At 54.1% G+C, this 17888-nt stretch overlaps 1 protein-coding gene across 1 annotated transcript in view; it reads left to right on the top strand.

Moving 5' to 3' along the window:
- The first annotated feature begins 4521 nt into the window (after positions 1-4521).
- LOC111154394 (protein kinase AMP-activated non-catalytic subunit gamma 2) overlaps positions 4522-17888 on the top strand; it is a 246557-nt gene continuing 233190 nt past the window's right edge. Inside the window, 1 exon segment of the mRNA XM_022513935.1 lies at positions 4522-5209. Coding sequence (XP_022369643.1) covers positions 5096-5209 — 114 coding nt within the window. The 5' untranslated portion in view covers positions 4522-5095.

Raw genomic sequence — 17888 nt, 5'->3', positions numbered from 1 at the left:
CAGGACGACCCGTAGTTCACTGGCATTTTGGATGAAGTGTCATCCGTAACACAGAGAAAGGAGGCAGCTTGTGTGGGTACCCCGCAGGAAAAGGTTGTCAAGAGATAGACTGCCCCAAAGCAGCCCTCCCCACTGGTCCTGGGTGCACCTACGGCTCTAACCTTGAACTGATATTAGTGGCCTCCTTTGCACCAGGGAGCAAAAGCTTTCCCAGGCTTATATAATTGGTGCCCGTGTTTAAAGGAAAATAAAAATCTGAACGTGACCCTTAGCCCTGGTTTTCATGATGAGATGACAAGACCCACTTCTCTGGTATCCAACGCATTAGCAAAGCATTCACAGAGAATCCTCTGTCCAGACCCTGTTTCATTTTTCCAAGAGGAGCTTTCTGCACAGAACTGAGTGACCAGTTTCCTAATTACACAGACCTACTCAGCTAAGATGTTGGTGTCTCTCGAAGGTCACCCTGAAGGAATTTCCTAGATAGTATTGCAAGCCGCGCACGAAGCTTTTAAAAGCCAAGGGGGCCATGCTGTTTAGTTTCTTTCCAGAAAGCCCTGAGAATTAAAATCAATAGATAGAAGTTAAATAGACCGCAAAGCACGTTCTGACAGCTGGTCTCCGTTTCCCTCCTCCGTAAAAGTCTCTGAGAGTTCGAGGGGATTTTAATAGAAAAAATTTTGGAACAGCAATTACACAAACACGTGTGTGGTTTGAAATGGGGTGAAGAGCATCTCCTCCCGTAGAGGTGCAAGCCTACAAACGCCCTAGCGTTGGCTCTTAGTAGGTGCTGTATATCGATCAGTACGTCTCATTATTAATAGCTTGCACAAGCGAGGCCCCGATGGAAACATCTTCCACAAGCCCCCTTTCCCTGAGAGGCACTGTTCTGAGCCATCTGTGGTGAAGGACCAGGGGCCTTTTGTTTGCTTTCTGTTTTTAATTTTCAATTCATTGTTCAGGGGCACTCCTGAAAAGCTAAATAAAAAAGGGATTACCAGAGCAATAAAATTAACAAAGATGTGCGATATATACAATTAAGAGAAAATACAAGCTCCCTGTTAAAGAGGCCTTAGAAATCTTCAGAAGATTCTCTTGCAGAAGGGAGAAAGAAGTGTGTTGCTCACAGTTACAGAGCAGATCAATGGCAGCCCGGGGGTAGGACTCAAGTCACACGCTTGGAGCTTTTAAGGTGCTTCCCTCGGCCCCCCAGGGTCCTGGCCAGCCTCCACTTCTCATCCTTCCATCATCAAAAGGACAAGGCCACACCAGGGTCAGGCGGACGCCTCTGGGTAAAATTCTAAGGGGGCGCCAAAAAACTCTATCATGATAAGTCATATCTCAATGCAATTATTTTTTATAGGCAAGGCTACACTGTGGTAACAAATAATTATCAGTGTCAGTGACTTTACCCACTTTGATCAAGTCAGAAGTAAGTTGCCTTCTCCTTTCTTACTGGACACCATTTGGAACATGTGGTATCTAATGACGGCAGTGGAGGAACAGTGATGGAGGCATACGGATTCTGCCTAATGCAGAAATAATGCACATTAAATCTACTCACATGTCATTGGCCAGAATTAATTACACATTCTTAGCCTAACCGCCAGAGCACTGGAAAATGGAGAGGACCATACAGATATTTGGTGACCCGAAACTTTACTCAGACCCCGTGTGCTAGCTTCGCTGCATACATAGCCCACGATATACTCACACATCATCTTCCTCTTTCATGTACAAAGCTTATATAGATCACATATAAACCTTACATATACAGTTATGTATATAAGCTTGTTATATATATATATAATCTGTAGAGACTTTTATGTATACAAACTTTATCTTATGCCCCCAAAAGTCAGAATTTTTGTTAAACACAGGATCAGTAACGCTGTTGTCCTGAGCAAAAGGAAAACTCAGTTAAGTTTTTCAAATTTTTAAATTTTGATACTGTGTTCAGCATAGCTCGTGTTGCATTATTTTTGAGAAGGGAGCCATAGGTCAGTGCCTTCAGAAACAATCAGGGGACAAGGGTCATCATATGGACACAGTTGCTTGGCACGCCGCTGGCTGAGCTGTGTGCAGCGAGATGGAGGCGAAGATGGGGTTCGGAAGGCATCCCAAAGCAAAACCACCACAAAAACTCAATTCTAAGACTCCACTGATTAGAAGATATAGGATCAATTTATTAATATCTTTTCAGAAGGTTAAAAAAAAAAGTCGGTAAGCTTCTTCTTTGGCAAGGCCTATAAAAAACACCCAGCTCTCAGAACTATTAACATATGTAACAACAACAAAAGGCTCTTAAAATGTAGGCAGTACGGTAAAACTTTATTTTTTTTAAGATTTTGCTTATTTATTTGATAGAGAGAGAAAGAGAGAGAGAGGACAAGCAGGCAGAGCGGCAGAGGGAGAATGAAAATTAGGGAGCTCGCTGAGCAGGGAGCCCCATGTGGGTTCCATCCCATGGGATCATGACCTGAGCCAAAGGCAGACCCTTAAGCTTAACCGACTGAGCAAACCAGGCGCCCCTACAGTAAAACATTTTTTTTAAATTTAGGATCCCCAGGCACTGAAGTCTGCACTCCAGCAAAATAAACTCAGAGAACACATAAATTTTATTAATGAATGATTGGGTGTATTTGCACAAAGCAACTGACAAAAGAACCTATTAGAATTTCTCACCACTGCCCATTAGCCAGGACGGGCCCCTGACAAAGCTTTTAGCCTGAGCATTAACCCAGGGCTTCCAGATTCTGAACCCTCCCTCCTGGTTCTTGCTGACTTCCCTTCCTGTCTCCTTGCTCCTTCCCACCTCTCCCTCCTCCCTTCCCAAGTCAGTTCTCATCAAATGGGATGATTTCCATGCCCTGGAAAATTATTACTGTGACAAAGATTAAAATGCTGAGCTAAAGAGATGAAATTTAAGGGACAGCTGGGGAGTAATTTTGAGCAGGTAAGGGTGGGCTCCCTTGGTGGCAAGGTAAAGCCCCCCCCCACCTCCTTTTCTGCTACTAAGCAGTGTTTCCAGCATTTAGGGTACTAATGAAGGCTCATGCCCCCCTCCACCAGCCAGTCAGAAAAGGTCAAAGTGTGAAATTCCACACCTGTGGAACCAGAATGTTTACCTGGTTTTTGAACCCAGACTAGTCCCCTCCAGAGCATCTCTACTTTTTTCAAGCAAGGAAATGCTCCAGGATTTCCCAGTCTGGCTCCGTTCTGGATTGGAGAGCAGGGGAGAAAGAGAAGGACGATACAAACCCCTAGGAACCAAGGAACCACCCAGACTGCAGGGGATTTCACACCAGATGACAGAAGGAGGGTTGGAAGGAACCGGGAAAGATGGCTGAAACCCTTGGCTTCTGGCTGGGTGGGAGGCACCACCTAAGAGGTGTCCCCGAGGCCGGCTAATCCCCCTCCTGCGAGGAGGGGACTCCTTAAATCTCCATACCTGGACAGGAGTTAAAGCCGGCCCGTCACGTTCTTTCTCTGATTAGAGCGTGAGGCGGAGCTGACGTCAGCATTTAGGGCGCTCCAGTGACTTCTGGGGTCACTACGTCCTCAGGACCGAGAGCGGGAAAGGAGGCGTCTCCCGACCGAGCATTCACCCCACTTCCAGCCGGGAACCAAGGTCGCGCCATCCTGGGGCGCTCGGAAGGGGAACGCCACCCCCCAAGTACCCCGGGCCCGGGCTACGGCCGCGCCAGGGCGGCGACGCGGTGGCACGTGGAAGCCTCGCCGGGGGTTCCAGGGTTCTCCGCACCCCTTGCTTCCCGCAGTCCTGGGAACTCCGCGTCTTCTGCGTTGCGGGGCTGCGGACCGTGCGCCCGCACTTCCCGCTGCTCCGCTGCGCAGCCCCGGGGGAACCTGGGAGGAGCCGGGTGTGGCGGCGGTTCGGGGCGGGCTGTGACCAGCCGCACTCCCCGCAACACCGACCGAGCTCCCGGCGCGCTGGGGTCCGCACGGCGCGCGGAGAGGGTCCGGGGCCGCGGCTTTCCCGGAAGCAGGCGCGGGTCAGCGCGCATCCCCACGCGAGCCGGGGCTTCCGCCGCTGCGGGGGCGGCGGGCTAGGGCGCGGGGGCGTGTTGCCGGGGGCCGGGCGTAGACTGAGACGCGGGAGCCACGAGACGCATCACAAATGGGCTCCCGGCGAGTCCCGCGTCGCCGCGGCCGCAGGGGAGGGAGGACCCCGCCCGCGGGGTAGGCGACCTCGTGCGGCGACCCGGGGGCGGCTCGGGGCGGCGTGGCGAGCGGGCGAGCGGCGTGCGCCGTGCACTTCCTGTTCAGCGCACGCGGCCTTCCACCGCCCCGCGCTCGCCGAGCCTGCGTCCCGGCCGCGCCGCCCCTCGCTGCCGGCTCCCTGTCCCCGGGACGCGGCGCGGCGGAGGGACGCAGCGGGCGCGCCCTCGGCTGGCCGGGCCCCGCGAGCCGAGCCGCCGCCGGGACCCGGGCGCGCAGCCGAGCGGGAGCCCAATTGCCTGGGCGTTCGCGTTTGCGCCTCCCCCTCCCGCCTCCCCTCTCTCGCCCGGCGGGGGGACGGGCCGAGCTCCAGACTCCGGGCTGGTTCATTCTGCGGCCGAGGATTATATTTACATACAAACTTTCTCGCTCTCGCCAGACAGTCCGCTTGAGCGCAGGCACGGAGGGTTGTTTCCCAGATTACTGTCCTTCCGTGCACCTGCCTTGCGGATTACCTCTGGGAATCCGTGGGAGGAGCTGAGAGGGTGGAAAATGCTGCTTCGCTTCGCAAAAGGAAGAAAACTTTGTCACCCGGCGGGGGACCTCTGCCACGCGTAAGCCGGAGAGACACCAGAGCCTGTACGGCCTCTGGCTTTAATTTTGCATCACTGAGCTCTAAGGAGGAAGAGGACACGTGAACTCCGCGCCCACGCCGACCGCCATCCGTCCCCGGCGGCGGCGGCCCGAGGTACCTGCGCCACCTTCCCTCCCCGCGGAAGTCCCCACGCGGTGTCTTCGGGGTGGACGGAGGATAATAAAGAGCTCGCGGCTGGAGGCCGGCAGCAGGGGCCGGGCCGGGAAGGAGAGGACCGAACTGCAGGAACGAGTCACCCGGAATTAACTTCTGGTGAAAGTTATGGGAAGCGCGGCCATGGACACCAAGAAGAAGAAAGACGTTTCCAGCCCCGGCGGGAGTGGCGGCCAAAAAATCCCCAGCCAGAAGAGGCGTTCGCTGCGAGTGCACATCCCGGTGAGTGCCCGCAGCGCGGTCCCCAGCTCCCCACCCTCGCGTCGCGGTCGACCCCGGCGCCGAAGCGGTTAACGCGGGACGCCCCGCGCGCGCCGTGCGTGCCCCTCCTGTCACTTCGGGCGCTCAGGGATGGGTGGCGGCGCAGGGTCGAGCTGGGCGGCCGAGCTAGGCTCCATCTCTCTCCCCAGCGGCGTGCGGCCGGGACTCGGCGACCGACTGCAGCGGGGGCGCGGGAGGGGGCGCGGGGCGTGGCTGGTGGCGGGCTGGGCGTTGCCCGGGATCCCGCCCGGTGCGGGTGCTGGGGGCGGTGCGTAGTGTTGTTTTGTTTTAAAGGACGGTGTGGACTGCACTCGGGAGAGGTGGAGCCGCGCGCGGCGGCCGGGGACGCAGGGGAGGGGCGGAGGGCGGGGACAGCAGGCGGGTGTGTATTGGGGGGGTGTGGAAGTGTGTGGCTGTGTAGCTGTCCCCCCGCCAATGGACCTTCCTCCTCCCCAATTCCCCTCGGGGTGTGCCGGGGCCCGGGGCGGGGAGCTGCTCTGCAGCCGCTCCTTTTGCCTGCTCCCTCCCTCCATCCCTGGGGAGCACATTTTGGGCTACCGGGGACTTGGGATTCGCTAACACTTGCGGAGCTGCTGCGAACTTCAGCCCCGGCCACGCCGGCAGCCCGCGCCCGGACTTTGGCGACATCGATCGGTCTGCGGCTCGACTTTGTCCATCCCGGCCAGGGAGCGCCTCCATTCCGGGCAGGGAGCGCCGAGCGGGGTCTTACGCCCACCCTAGGGTTTGCCTACCCAAGTAGCCCTGGCCTTCCCCAGCTTCCCTGTGGACAAGTCAGGTAGCAGGACGTGCAGCACGGCCCTTACCTGCACCCGAAAGAAACCCCCAACTGAGTCACGCCCCTGGCCTCCACCAACCCAGTGGATGTTTGTGCAAGCACTCGTACGCGCAGATGCACGCGCCCAGACACATGCATACGCAAAGAGCAGAGGGCTCCAGAAAGAACGTGATTTTGTTCTCCCTGTGGGGATGACTGGTCCTAGGCACAGGGAGGGAGCGCAGGGTTGAGTCCCACCCTCAGAGGCCTGCTGCAGACTGGGCAGGATTGGGGTGGGGCTGCTTGCCACTCACTTCCCCGGCAAACCCCACGAGGCCCCTTCCTTAAGCGTTTTTTGAAGGCAGCTCCTTTCCCTTGCCCACACTCGGATGGAGAAGGTCTGTGGGTGGTGGAGGGAGCCAGCCCTGCCTCTGCTGCTGAAAGCTCAGGGGGCAGGTAACCTGGTGCTCCGGGGCCAGCTGGGTGGTGACCCAAATATGCAGGAGTAAAAACCCCATTTTAGAATGGATTATTCTTGTTTACATGGCTAACATGAGACTTTTTAGCTGTATTTGTAAATGAAAACTTAGACAACGGTATTACCAGTCTCCCTGGAGCGCCCATCCATCCATTCAGTGAGCCCTTTACCACTCGCTTTATCCCATCTGTCAGAGATAATTTGCTTTGCCTACCTGAGAGTGATGTTGAAATAAAATAAGTCATGGGAAAGCGCTTGCAAATTTAAAGTATTATAAACACGTATGGCTATTGTGTTGACATCAGAGCAACTGGTTTTAAAAGGAGAGGCATGGAGGGGCGCCTGGGGAGCTCAGTGGGTTAAGCCTCTGCCTTCAGTCAAGCCCCACATGGAGCTCTGCTCAGCGGGGAGCCTGCTTCCCCCTCTCTCTGTCTGCCTCTCTGCCTGCTTGTGATCTCTGTCTGTCAAATAAATAAAATCTTTAAAAAGAGAGAGAGAGAGACATGGAGAAAAGAAAGGGACACTTGCCAGTGTCAGGTCGTATTGTACTGAGGCCGACTGTGTGCACGGTGTGTCCTCGGAGTCACTGGAGAGTTGCTGCTAGTGGTTTGTGTGGGCCAAAATCCAGTGTGGCTAAGAGGCCACACTGTGAGAGCGGAAGGGCCATGATGGAGCTGGAATATCTGGAATATCTGACCCCCCTTCTTGCTCGCTGGGCATGATTTAGGCTGCTTTAAACAACCTTCTGGCATGTTCCATCCCTTGCTGAAAGTGCTGTTCACTCACTTGTTCCACAGCATGCATGTAGTGCTCTGGTTGATGGTGAGATCTAGGGGAGCAAGAGAGGGGCTCTGTCTCCCTCCTTGTAGGACTTGCTTTTGCCGGTGGGACCGGGAGGTCTTGTCACTGACCACCTAGTAACGACCTGTTGATCTGTGTGGATCTAGGTGAGAGCTGTGCTCTAGCTGGGAAAATAAGGTGTTCAGGCAAATGCTAGCACATGTCCCAAGGGCATCAGATGACCGGTGCTGGTGGCACCTGCTTTCAGAGGGGACAGTGGGAGAGGTGACAGCGGACTGACGTGTTTGCAGAGACATCAGACCCAGAGCCAGTGGGCGGGACAGAGACACGTGTGAGAACCTGGGTCACTCCCGCCAGGGGACCAGCTTGAGCACCTCCGTGAGCTGGGGGTTGGATGACTGCTTTCAGGCACAGCGCGGAGCCCCTTCTTGGGGAAGAAAGGGTTTGAGAATCAGCGTTCTCAAAAACAGGCCGAGGCCCGATCAAGGAGGACTCTGAAGCAAGGTTGCCAGGTGTAGCAAATAAAAATACTGAACGACCAGTTAAAGTAGGATTTTAGATAAACGATGGGTAACTTTTCGTGTATGGATGTCCCGTGGACCCTTTGGGAAAACGTACAGTAAAAAATCGCCCACTGTTAGCTGAGATCCCAATTGAACCGGGCGTCCTGCCTCTTACCTGGCAAGTCTACCCAGAAGGCAGCCTGAGGGAGTGAGGACTTCGTCCTAAAGGTGCCAGGAAGCTGCTGCGGACACAGCTGATGCCCTGCCCTTACCCCCGTGGCTACCCAGTGTTCGTGGGGCCCTGCGGGACAGCTCCGCTCCCCGCCACCGCTGACCTCTGTGTTCTTGTCTTCAAGAGACCTCCTGGAGGGTGCCAGTTTGCTCAGCATCATTGCAGGCTGGGCAGGAGTGTGGGATTGGGGTTATGCCCTAAGGGGTGACCCGCAACCAAGGAGGGACGTGGGTGGGGTGGTCCCCCTGCCTCCCCACTCCCTGGTGCCATGTGTTCCACAGGAAGCCCTGGAGGGTCCCAGTGGTGTCCAGGCAGGGTTGCTCACACTGGTGTCCGTTCATTAATATATGCTTAGTGGCTCATCTGGCTCTCCCGCCTAGGATAGACTGCTGAATCTTAAGTCATTGTCTTGCTCTCTTGGGGGGGATCCAAATTAAGAAGCAGTTAAACTTGGGGCATCCAGGTTGCTCTGTCGTGAAGTGTCTGCCTTCAGCTCAGGTCATGATCCCAGGGTCCTGGGATCGAGCCCCGCATCGGGCTTCCTGCTCAGTGGAGAACCTGCTTCTCCCTGTCCCCTTCCCCTGCTTGTGCTCTCTCTCTCTCTCACTGTCTTTCTCTCTCTATGTCAAATAAATAAATAAAATATTTTTTAAAAAGCAGTTAAATGTGATGAAAGGGACATCAGGAGAGTTCGCCTGGGAGCAGCACACACGGGGCTTTGTAGAACGAGGGCTCGTGGGCAGGGGGCCAACTCAGTTGCCCTAGCAGATATCCAGAGATGAGGGTTTGAGGGGCTGAATGCAGGCCTGATAGGAGCAGACAAGGGAAGAGAGGCTTAAGGATGGGTGAGCGGCATGCCTGATGGCCGGGGAGGAGAACGAGGATTGAGTTAACCTCACGGCTTCAGGGTAGGTGGTATAAGGAAGCAGGGGAGAGGTGGGGAGTTCAGTCCCAGCCGTGCTGAGCCGAGTACGGCAGAGTCCTCAGCCACAGCCCCAGCTGATCCCTGATGTCCTGAAAACGTCATTTCCAAGGACATTTGCGATTCTGAGTGGTGGGTCCTGGGACACCGGCAGTCCCGTGAATGGGCGATTTGGTGGCGTCAAGTCCACCGGCAGGGAAGAGGCCTCCCGAGGTCTCCAGTGTGTCCACACAGCTTGCCCATGCACTGAACTGGATCAAGTCCCATTTGGACACGATTGGCCTCTGTCTCTACCTCCGTATCTGGTGCATAAACAGAACCGTGACCTAGAGTGTTCGGGGTTGGAACCACTGGAGACCTCCGTCCCAGGCTCGGATCGTCTTAACCATCTTTACCCTCCTTGCTACCAAGAGCACCTGTCGTGCCCTGAGACACCAGAAAGAGGGGTCCATTTTAGGGGAGGCCCTTGGGCCTGTTGGTTGTGACAGGTCTTGGGGATCCGGAATCACCCACTACATTAACTATGAATTGAATTTCATTGAAGGGAGAATGGCCCCTGGGCCTAACGGAGGATGAGGCCCGACTTGGTGTTAGCCTCTTTCTTAGGTAGGTGGGATCACCTTTCTGGGAAAACACTCTAGAGTCTTGTCAGGGGAAAGGGAAGGTGGGAGTCAGGAGAGAAGCGGCAGGGTGAGTGTGGACTCCTTCGGGGTTGCACTGGGCCTTAAAAGGAACAGGAGTAGAGCCTTCTTTAGAACCCTGACAGCTTGGTGTCTCACCCTGCTTCTCTTCCCTTAGCCTTCATCCCGAATGTAAAGCAGGAATAACAATGAAAGTGGTGGGAATGGTTTTGGAAAATAACTGTAGAAGCCTCGCTGGTTGTGGCATTCTGCCAGAACTTTGCCAGAGACACCGTTGTTCTTTCCCTTTTTCTTTCTCAGAAGAAATATCTTCCCTGTTAATGCTGAAGTCCGTGTATTGCAGGCATATGTTACTTGATGTCCATCCCTCAGCATATTGTGGGTCTTTGGAACTGTTTACAAGCCAGTGATGGAGCAGGAGGCCACGGGGGAGTGGAGGGCTTCCAAGAAAAGGACCCTGCGGGAGCCTCTGGGGACACAGAGTCAGGTGCCAAGGAGCTTGGCCTTGTGGCAGTGCCTCCATCTTACCACGGACAGAAGGCACTTTTCCCTGGGCCTCTCGGGAGAGGTGCTCCAGAAATCCTTCGCAGTCACTGTGGACAAACTAAAAATAGAGCCAGGAGAAGCTGGCTGGTCAGAGAAGGTTGTGGAGACACCACTTGGCTTGGACAGTCCTGTCGCTCGTGATGACTTTGACCGTGGAGTCCCCAGAGGGAAGCCTTGTGCTGCTTGAGGCCTGGGACCTCCCCTCCCCACCCCACTGGAGGTGGGCCTGGACCAGCATCCTCCATCACAGATCCACTCTGCTGAGAGACTCCAGAAGGGGGGGCACGGGCTGGCTGCAGGTGGGGGTGGGAGCTGTCCTGCTGCCCCTTGGGGCTGGAGGACCGAATGCTGAGAGCGCTCACTACCTTTGGTCCCACCACCAAAACACCCTGGACTGAGCCTCAGGGGAAGGTAAAAGGGGTGCCACGCAGGACAGTGCGGGTATCAGTTTTGATCTTGGCCTTGACCTTGGTCAGTTTCTACCCCTTGAACAAGATTTTGCGGGGCAAGGGTTTCAAGCAGGGTCTTTCAAAGTGTGGGTCCTGGACCTGCTTAAGTCCAAGTACCCAGTGTGTGTTTAAGATCTGAAATTCCAAGTATCAGCCCAGACCTTCTGAGTCAGAATCTCTGAAAGGTGGGGCCGTGGTTCCGTGTTTCTGATAAGTTCCCCAGGTGCATCTCACACCTACAGTCGTTTAAAAACATTTGGTTTCCAACTTCCCTGGTGTTAATGCTGCTCTGTTTCTTCTGCCATGTGAGCTGTTCTTTCCACCTGGCTGTCTGTTTAGGTATCCATTCATCCATCTGTCCGTCCGTCCACCTACTCGTGTATCTGCCTTTCTGTCTACCCATCTAGCGTCACCTACCACGTGCACCGTTTGTCATTGAGAAGAGGTGTCCTTGGCTACTGACCCTTGAACAGACAGGATACTGCTGACCTCCAAATAAAGACGAGAGCCTGCCTCAGCCCCCAGCCCGGGCAGCCCCGTGTGGGCCAGCCTGTTAGGCCCCACTGTTGCGTTTCTTGATTCAGCCCTCTGGTGCATCGTGGGTGCCCTGAGCAGTATGATCTCGGGAGCTTCGGGCTTCCGATGATGGAGGCCCCAGAACTGTCCTGTGGCGCCAGGGTTTATCAGTGACGATTGGATACATCTTGCCAGATGTGAGTACGGGGGACTGCTGAGCGGGCTTCCCGGAGTGTGGGCAGAGCACGTTGGCTGAGTGCCAGGAATGCGCCAGTCCAGCCCTCAGACTCTGGAGGGAACAGGTAGGAAGAGAATGGATTGAGAAGTCCCTTCCCTGCAGGCCGTCCCCTGCAGAGTGTGCGTGGATCTCCACGGACCAGTTCTTGTGAAATGACCAGAGCGTGCACAAAACTCAGGGATTTGCTGAATCACTGTTCCGTGCCTCGGGGTGCCCACCTTAGTGCTGGGGTGTACCCTTCTCTTGTCCTCTTGTCCCCACTTTACAGTGGCCCCACTGAGAACAAGCACATGCCCCGTCCCACGGTTCGATGACGTGCCGGGAGCAGAATGTGATCTTCGTTCCAGCCTGGCCCGTGCTGCCTGGTTCCCACTCTAGTACCCGTTGGGAGAGGGCTTCAAGACCCTTGGGCAAAGCAGGTTTTGAATACTGCCTAGTGTCCTCATGCCCACTACTGATGCCGTGGACCATGGTTGGACCATGGTTTCTCCCAAAGGACGTCTCTGGCAGTCAGGTGGCAAAGCCAGAAGCCGCCACCCGATAGAGCTCGTGTGTTCAACATTGCGTCTTTCCACGTACCATGTTAGAATTCTCGTTGCCTGATAAGTATCTCTGCCTTGCCTGGTTTTTTTTTGGGGGGGTGCTGCCCTCCTCCGGTGAGCCCCAGCAAAGCTATATTCTACAGCTCATCTCCAGCCAGCGGTTGCACTTCTGAGTGTCCTACCACTTGCTGGACGGGAGGGGCACGGGGGCACTTGGTACTTGCAAGCACCTTTCTGCCCGCTCAGACTTCATCCCGTGACTTCTGAGTCACTCTGTACCCACTAAAACCATTCTGCAAACGCGTGTGCTTTTCGATGATGCGCACGGTGTTCAATGTTCCTTGACTATTTTCTTTCGCTTTTCCCGTTTTCTGTTTTGTTCAGCTCACAGCCAACGATGTTCTGTGTCTGGGCACCATTTCACTTTTACGGGGGTGACTCAGGCTACTGAGCTGGGCCGCGGACCCTCTTCAGAGCTGGGCCAGGATCCAGTACTCTTTCCCCATTCTCCTCCAGCCACCCTCCCTCGGACCCTGAACGGTGAATACGGTCCACACGAAGCACCACTCTCTCCTGTGTCTTTCAGGCCAGGGGACTGACCCATCTTGGAATACCATGACACCAACCAAATGTTAGATGTTATCAAGTCTTCTAAAATGTATGACCAAGGCCGTTGAGATGCCAAGCAGGCAAGAGTTGAGGCAGAGCCCTTAATTGGCTTGGTTAGCTGACTGTGATCTTGCCCTGAGATGGACAGAGGGGCCACGAGAGTCAGGCTGTGTCCCTGAGGCTCCGCCACGGGGAACCCTTCGAGACCGCACTGCGTGGTGTGTGCATGGGAGCAGAGGAAGCCGCTGGGTCTTCCCTACTTGCCCTCCAGCTGGTGTGGCCCGCAGTGGAATGGCTAAGCCCAGTCTCACTCTCTCTCTCCCACTGCCTACTTGGCAAATAATTTGATCTCCATTCTTTTCCTTCCTATTGACAGGAAACTCTTCTCTGCCAGCTCATGGCTTGTCACAGACCAATCAGATATCATCCAGGCTTTGGGTCTTCTGCCAAGGCCTTTGTGTTTTAATAGACTCTGACCTGACAGTGATGTTGCTGGCGAATGTACAAGAAATACCAGTTTACTCTTGGTAAACCCCTGGGGTCCAGGCCTTTTCCCATGAGGCCCAGGCTGTTGGAAGCCCTGCAGCTCTGTTACCCTCCTCCTGGGGAAGGGGGAGTCCCGAGGGGGCTGGGCCTGCTGCAGGGTGAAGCCCAGGGCAGCCAGGGGTAAAGAGGTACGGGGTGGTGCGCGCAGGGGAAGGACGCTACCCGGCCATGGGAGAATTTTAAAAAGTGGGACACCAGCTCCTCCGTTTTGAAAGAAAAGGAGGGCTGGGGCATTGCTGAGAATCATAGTTTTAGTTAGGCAGGGTTAAAGCTGGCTCTGGGAAACCAGTCACCTCACTGTATCTGTTTTCCAAGTGAGGCTGTCGCCCAAGGATACAAAGATGAACAGGGTTATGGGCTGAATTATGTCCCCAAAAAGATATGTTGAAGTCCGGACCCCTGAAGTCAGAGCCTGTGAATGTGACCTTATTTGGAAATAGGGTCCACGTGCATGTAATTAGCCCAGTTAAGACGAGCCCATGAGGTTGGGCCCTGAGTCCAGGATGACTGGCGCCCTTCGAGGCAGAGGACTATGTGGGCGCAGATGCGGAGGGAAGGTCCTGTGAGGACAGAGACAGGGACTGGAGCAGGGCAGCCACAACCCTGGAGCCCCTGAAAGCTGGAAGAGGCAAGAGTGGATCCTCCCTTAGAGGATTTTGGGGGAGCATGGCCCTGCAGACCCCTGCTCTCAGACTTCTGCCCTCCAGAAATCTGAGAGAATACAGCTCTGCTGTTTGGAGCCACCTTGCCTACGACACTGTGTTGTGGTGGCCTCAGGGACCGAACACAACAGGGTCTCTGCCTTCAAAGCATGCTGGGGCAGCAGACCAAGGACTGCCACTCGTGTTGTGGTAATCATGTGAGCAGGCTCCTTGAGGGGCCAGGACACCCCAGCACGGCCCTGGGGTGGGTAGTCCAAGGCCCGCAAATCTGTCTCACTTCCTGCTCTCCCCCTTCATTGCCTGCATTTCCCCCAGATCCGGGTCTGCATCCTGTGCCCTCTGTGACTGCTCCCCTCTGCTGGAAAGCCTAGCAGGGTGGGTGGGGTTGGGCCGGGCACCCAAAAAACAGGAGTATGAGACCGGGGTGGCAGCTCCGGGATTCCGCTTGTCCAGAGCCCCTTCTCTCCGACCTAGAATGGAGACAGCGGGAGAGGGAACGGGTAGCCCATCTCTGTCTCCCGCTCAGCTTCCAGAAGACTGGCAGCTCTCTGTCTGTTGGGCAGAGGGGAAGCCCTCCACCTAATTCCACACTGCCTTGCAGCACGGGCCGTGCACACAGCCTTTGGGTCACGGGCCTGAGGCCGTCATCACCTGGCCCCATTCTTGTCTACGCTACGGCATGTGGTGTAACCAAACAGCCCAGAGGTTCCTCCTCCAAATTCATTCGCCCCTCTGTGAGTAGTTTCCTTCAGAGCAGTTGACTGATCAATATCACTACTTACCCGATGCCATCGGGGACGGCATGGTTGTCATCAGATTTAGCTAATAGTCACGGAGCACTTGCTCTGTGGCAGGTGTGTCCTTTGTATAAGCCATCTCTTTATCTCAAAAATAAGCCTGTGAAATAGCTTTACTCTTACTAGCAGTGTTCCTAGCCTCACCACAGAGAAGGAACATAGGCTGTCCGTGGCCCACAAGTGTTCTAGCTCAACTCCCCTAGAAAACTCTCAGCTGTGTTTTAATTGGGTTTTTGATGTCTGTGCTTGGCCGCACCCCAGCCCTGGCTTCTGATGTCCCGTGTCCAGTCCAGGCAGTGTGAGGGTGGGAGGCAACACCACACAGAAGACAGAACCCCTGGTCTGGCCTGCTGCCTTCCGGCGGTTTGCCCTTGGGCTTGACTAGGTCTCTTCTCCTGATGTGGCTACCACATTCTTTAATGAAGGTCATTGAAAGCAATTCTTTATCTTCTCATCTCAAAAATAAATAACCTGCCTTGTATAACTTCATCGGTCTTATTCTTTAGTTCTTTCTCATTTACTCTTTAATTAACGGAATCTTAGTATAAGCACTAAACCAGGAATGGGGAAATCCTGTGCTGGGTCTTTGGCCACACAGCTGCAGAGGCTTTTCTTGCGAAGTTAGCAGACCCTTCTCAAAGGCCTGCTGTGTGCCAGGCACTGTGCACGGCTCAGAGAGGACAGCGTGGACCCTCCGCTGACAAGGCTTGCAGTCTGCAGGGGAGCCTCAAACATCCGTCACCATTCAGTTCACCTTTGCTGTCAGATATCAGAACACCCCAATAACATAGTGACTTAAAACAACACACATTTACTCTTTCTCAAATACATACAATATGTATAATAATTAGTATTATATATAATGAACGTGTTGATTACGTTGTTACATAAATATATATTAAAACATCGGTATGGGGCGCCTGGGTGGTTAGTGGGTTAAGCCTCTGCCTTCGGCTCGGTTCATGATCTCAGGGTCCAGGGATCGAGCCCTGCGTCTGGTGTTCTGCTCAGCGGGGAGCCTGCTTCCCCCTCTCTCTCTGCCTGCCACTTGGGCTACTTGTGATCTCTCTCTCTGTCAAATAAATGAATAAAATCTTAAAAAAAAAAACCATAGCTATAGATCAATGTAACCTATAACACATTACTCAATTATAATGTGTAATAATTAAAATAGTGACATCTTAAATAGGTTTATATGTGACATAGTAATGTTATTTAATGACTAATGTTATATAATTAATACATGCTTATTTTGATAGAACATCTAGAAATATATATAACATATACTGTATACACATAATTTTTATTTATTTTAGAGAGAATGAGACAGAAAAAGAGTGTGCGAGTGGTGGGGAAGAGCACAGGGAGAGGAACAAGCAGACTCCTCACTGAGCGTGGAGCCTGACACGAGGCTCGATCCCATGACCCTGAGATCATGACCTGAATCAAAACCAAGGGTCAGATGCTCAAATGACGGGACCACCCAGGGGACCCTGCCTAATTCTTATATTCTGAGACTATAGAAGAGGGTTGCAGGCTGCGTCTCCACGGGGCTCAGTCACCACGAATGCAGGCAAGTGGTGCTTCCTGAGGGACGGGGGGCCCTCGAGGGGCTGTGAACAAGGCAGGAGCCATGGAGCTGGGCTCCTTCCAACAGCGGGTGCTCGATGGTGCCACCCAACCTTCCACGTCCTCACCGGAGATGGGCCAGCGTCAGAGATGCCGTGTGCTCCTGGGGCGAGGCCAGTGCCAGGAGAACAGAGAAGCTCCTTTTCTTGTCACTTTTGTCTTCTTTGCTCGTTAAGTGTAGTTTGAGGTTCCGAAATGAGCGTGGGGCCCAGGTGATAGGATATTCTCAGCTCACAGAGGGGGACGCTGGGCAGTGGTACCAAACCGGTCCAAGGGAATACTCTGCCACGTGACTTCCCCGCCACATGCCAGAGAAGGTGGGGGCTCCCTGGGAACCCCTCATCATGAGGAGGCAGGCTGGAGGGGCGAAGGGACTGGCCTAGGGTCACAGGGTTGGCCAGGGCCAAGGCAGGGAGGACAAGGGTTTTCTCCTGGAGGAACGTGGGGCAGGCAGCATCCACGGCTACAGGGGAGGGAAGGCTTCTGGGGAGCCCCGGTCCCATCTGCTCTCTGCCAGAGATACCCACACCTTGCGTTAGAGCTGAAAACAAATCTAAAGCAGTTCTGTTTTCAGTGGCTCAAAACCAAGGCTGGGGGTGGTGGCAAGTGAGCATATAGCCCTTCCAGAGCGAGCTCCCTGGCTGCAGGCTTGCCGTCTGTCCGTTCTGCCTCCAGCTGCCTCCTGCTCTGGACGCAACAACACCCACTTCCAGGAAAGGCTCAACGCAAAGCTCTCTAGGCTTGGCCTACATACGTAGAATTTACTACCATAACGAAGTAATAAACATAGTACAACAACTTCAGGTCAAATGAACCTGGTTGGTTATAGTCCTTGTTTAATGGTGAGCTCCCCTCTCATGATCTTTGTTACCTTCCTCTAAAAATTAGGTCTCTGAGGATGCACTGGAACATTCTGGAACTGGGATGGCCCCTCAGCCTTGTCCCAGGTTGCGGCAAGGGTGGCCGGACTTTTGTCTCCTTCATAGGCCATGTGCTCCTCGAGGATGGGTTGCATCTACACCTTTCATGTCCTTGCCCCGGGAAACCTTTCCCCACACGGCCGATTCTGTTAATGGCGATGGTGAGGAAAGGCAAAAGCCCAACTCACTGGAGGAAGGAAGAAAATACAGATATTCTTTGAGAATCTAAATCCTTCGTTAACTCTGCGAACTAATTTTGAAAAACCTAGATGAGCCTGTTATCTGCAAATCTTACAAAAAAATAATTTTCAGGCATACCATGTTTTGTTGGTTCAGTAAAAGAGCAAATTTAAGAAAATTATTATATTAGTGGTTTTTTCTTTTTTCTTTGTCTTCTACGTAAGAAAGTTATTTGGGCTTTTGCTTAGGCTAATGGACAAGTAGGAGCATCATTAATGTGATGGGGTATTTTAGGCGGCGCGATAATCGTTTGCTTAGAAACCAGTCTGGCACCTTCACTGACCTCCGACATGGAGCAACAGCAGGGAGGGACAGGACGGTTGGTCCAAGGCCAGGCGCCAGCCCCTTCAGCCAGGGAGGGGAGAGCACCCCCCCACCCAGAGCCAATGAGGCCCCAGCTGTCATTTGTGTGAGAGTCTCTAGAACAGAGTCGCCCACCAGAGCAGGGAGGATGTGCTGGGTGTCCTGTGCTCTGCAGAAGAGTGGTCTGCTGTGGGGGTAAGTCTGACCAGAGTGGCTGTGTGCTCATGTCACTCTTGGCTCCGTGTCTCTTGGCAGTTTCCCCGTGTTTGCTGAGCCTCAGTCTCCTCACCT

Source organism: Enhydra lutris, unplaced genomic scaffold (genome assembly GCF_002288905.1).
Source record: "Enhydra lutris kenyoni isolate GAN:26980312 unplaced genomic scaffold, ASM228890v2 scaffoldscaffold37, whole genome shotgun sequence".
Lineage (NCBI taxonomy): Eukaryota > Metazoa > Chordata > Mammalia > Carnivora > Mustelidae > Enhydra > Enhydra lutris.
This window is presented reverse-complemented; position numbering and strand designations above follow the sequence as displayed.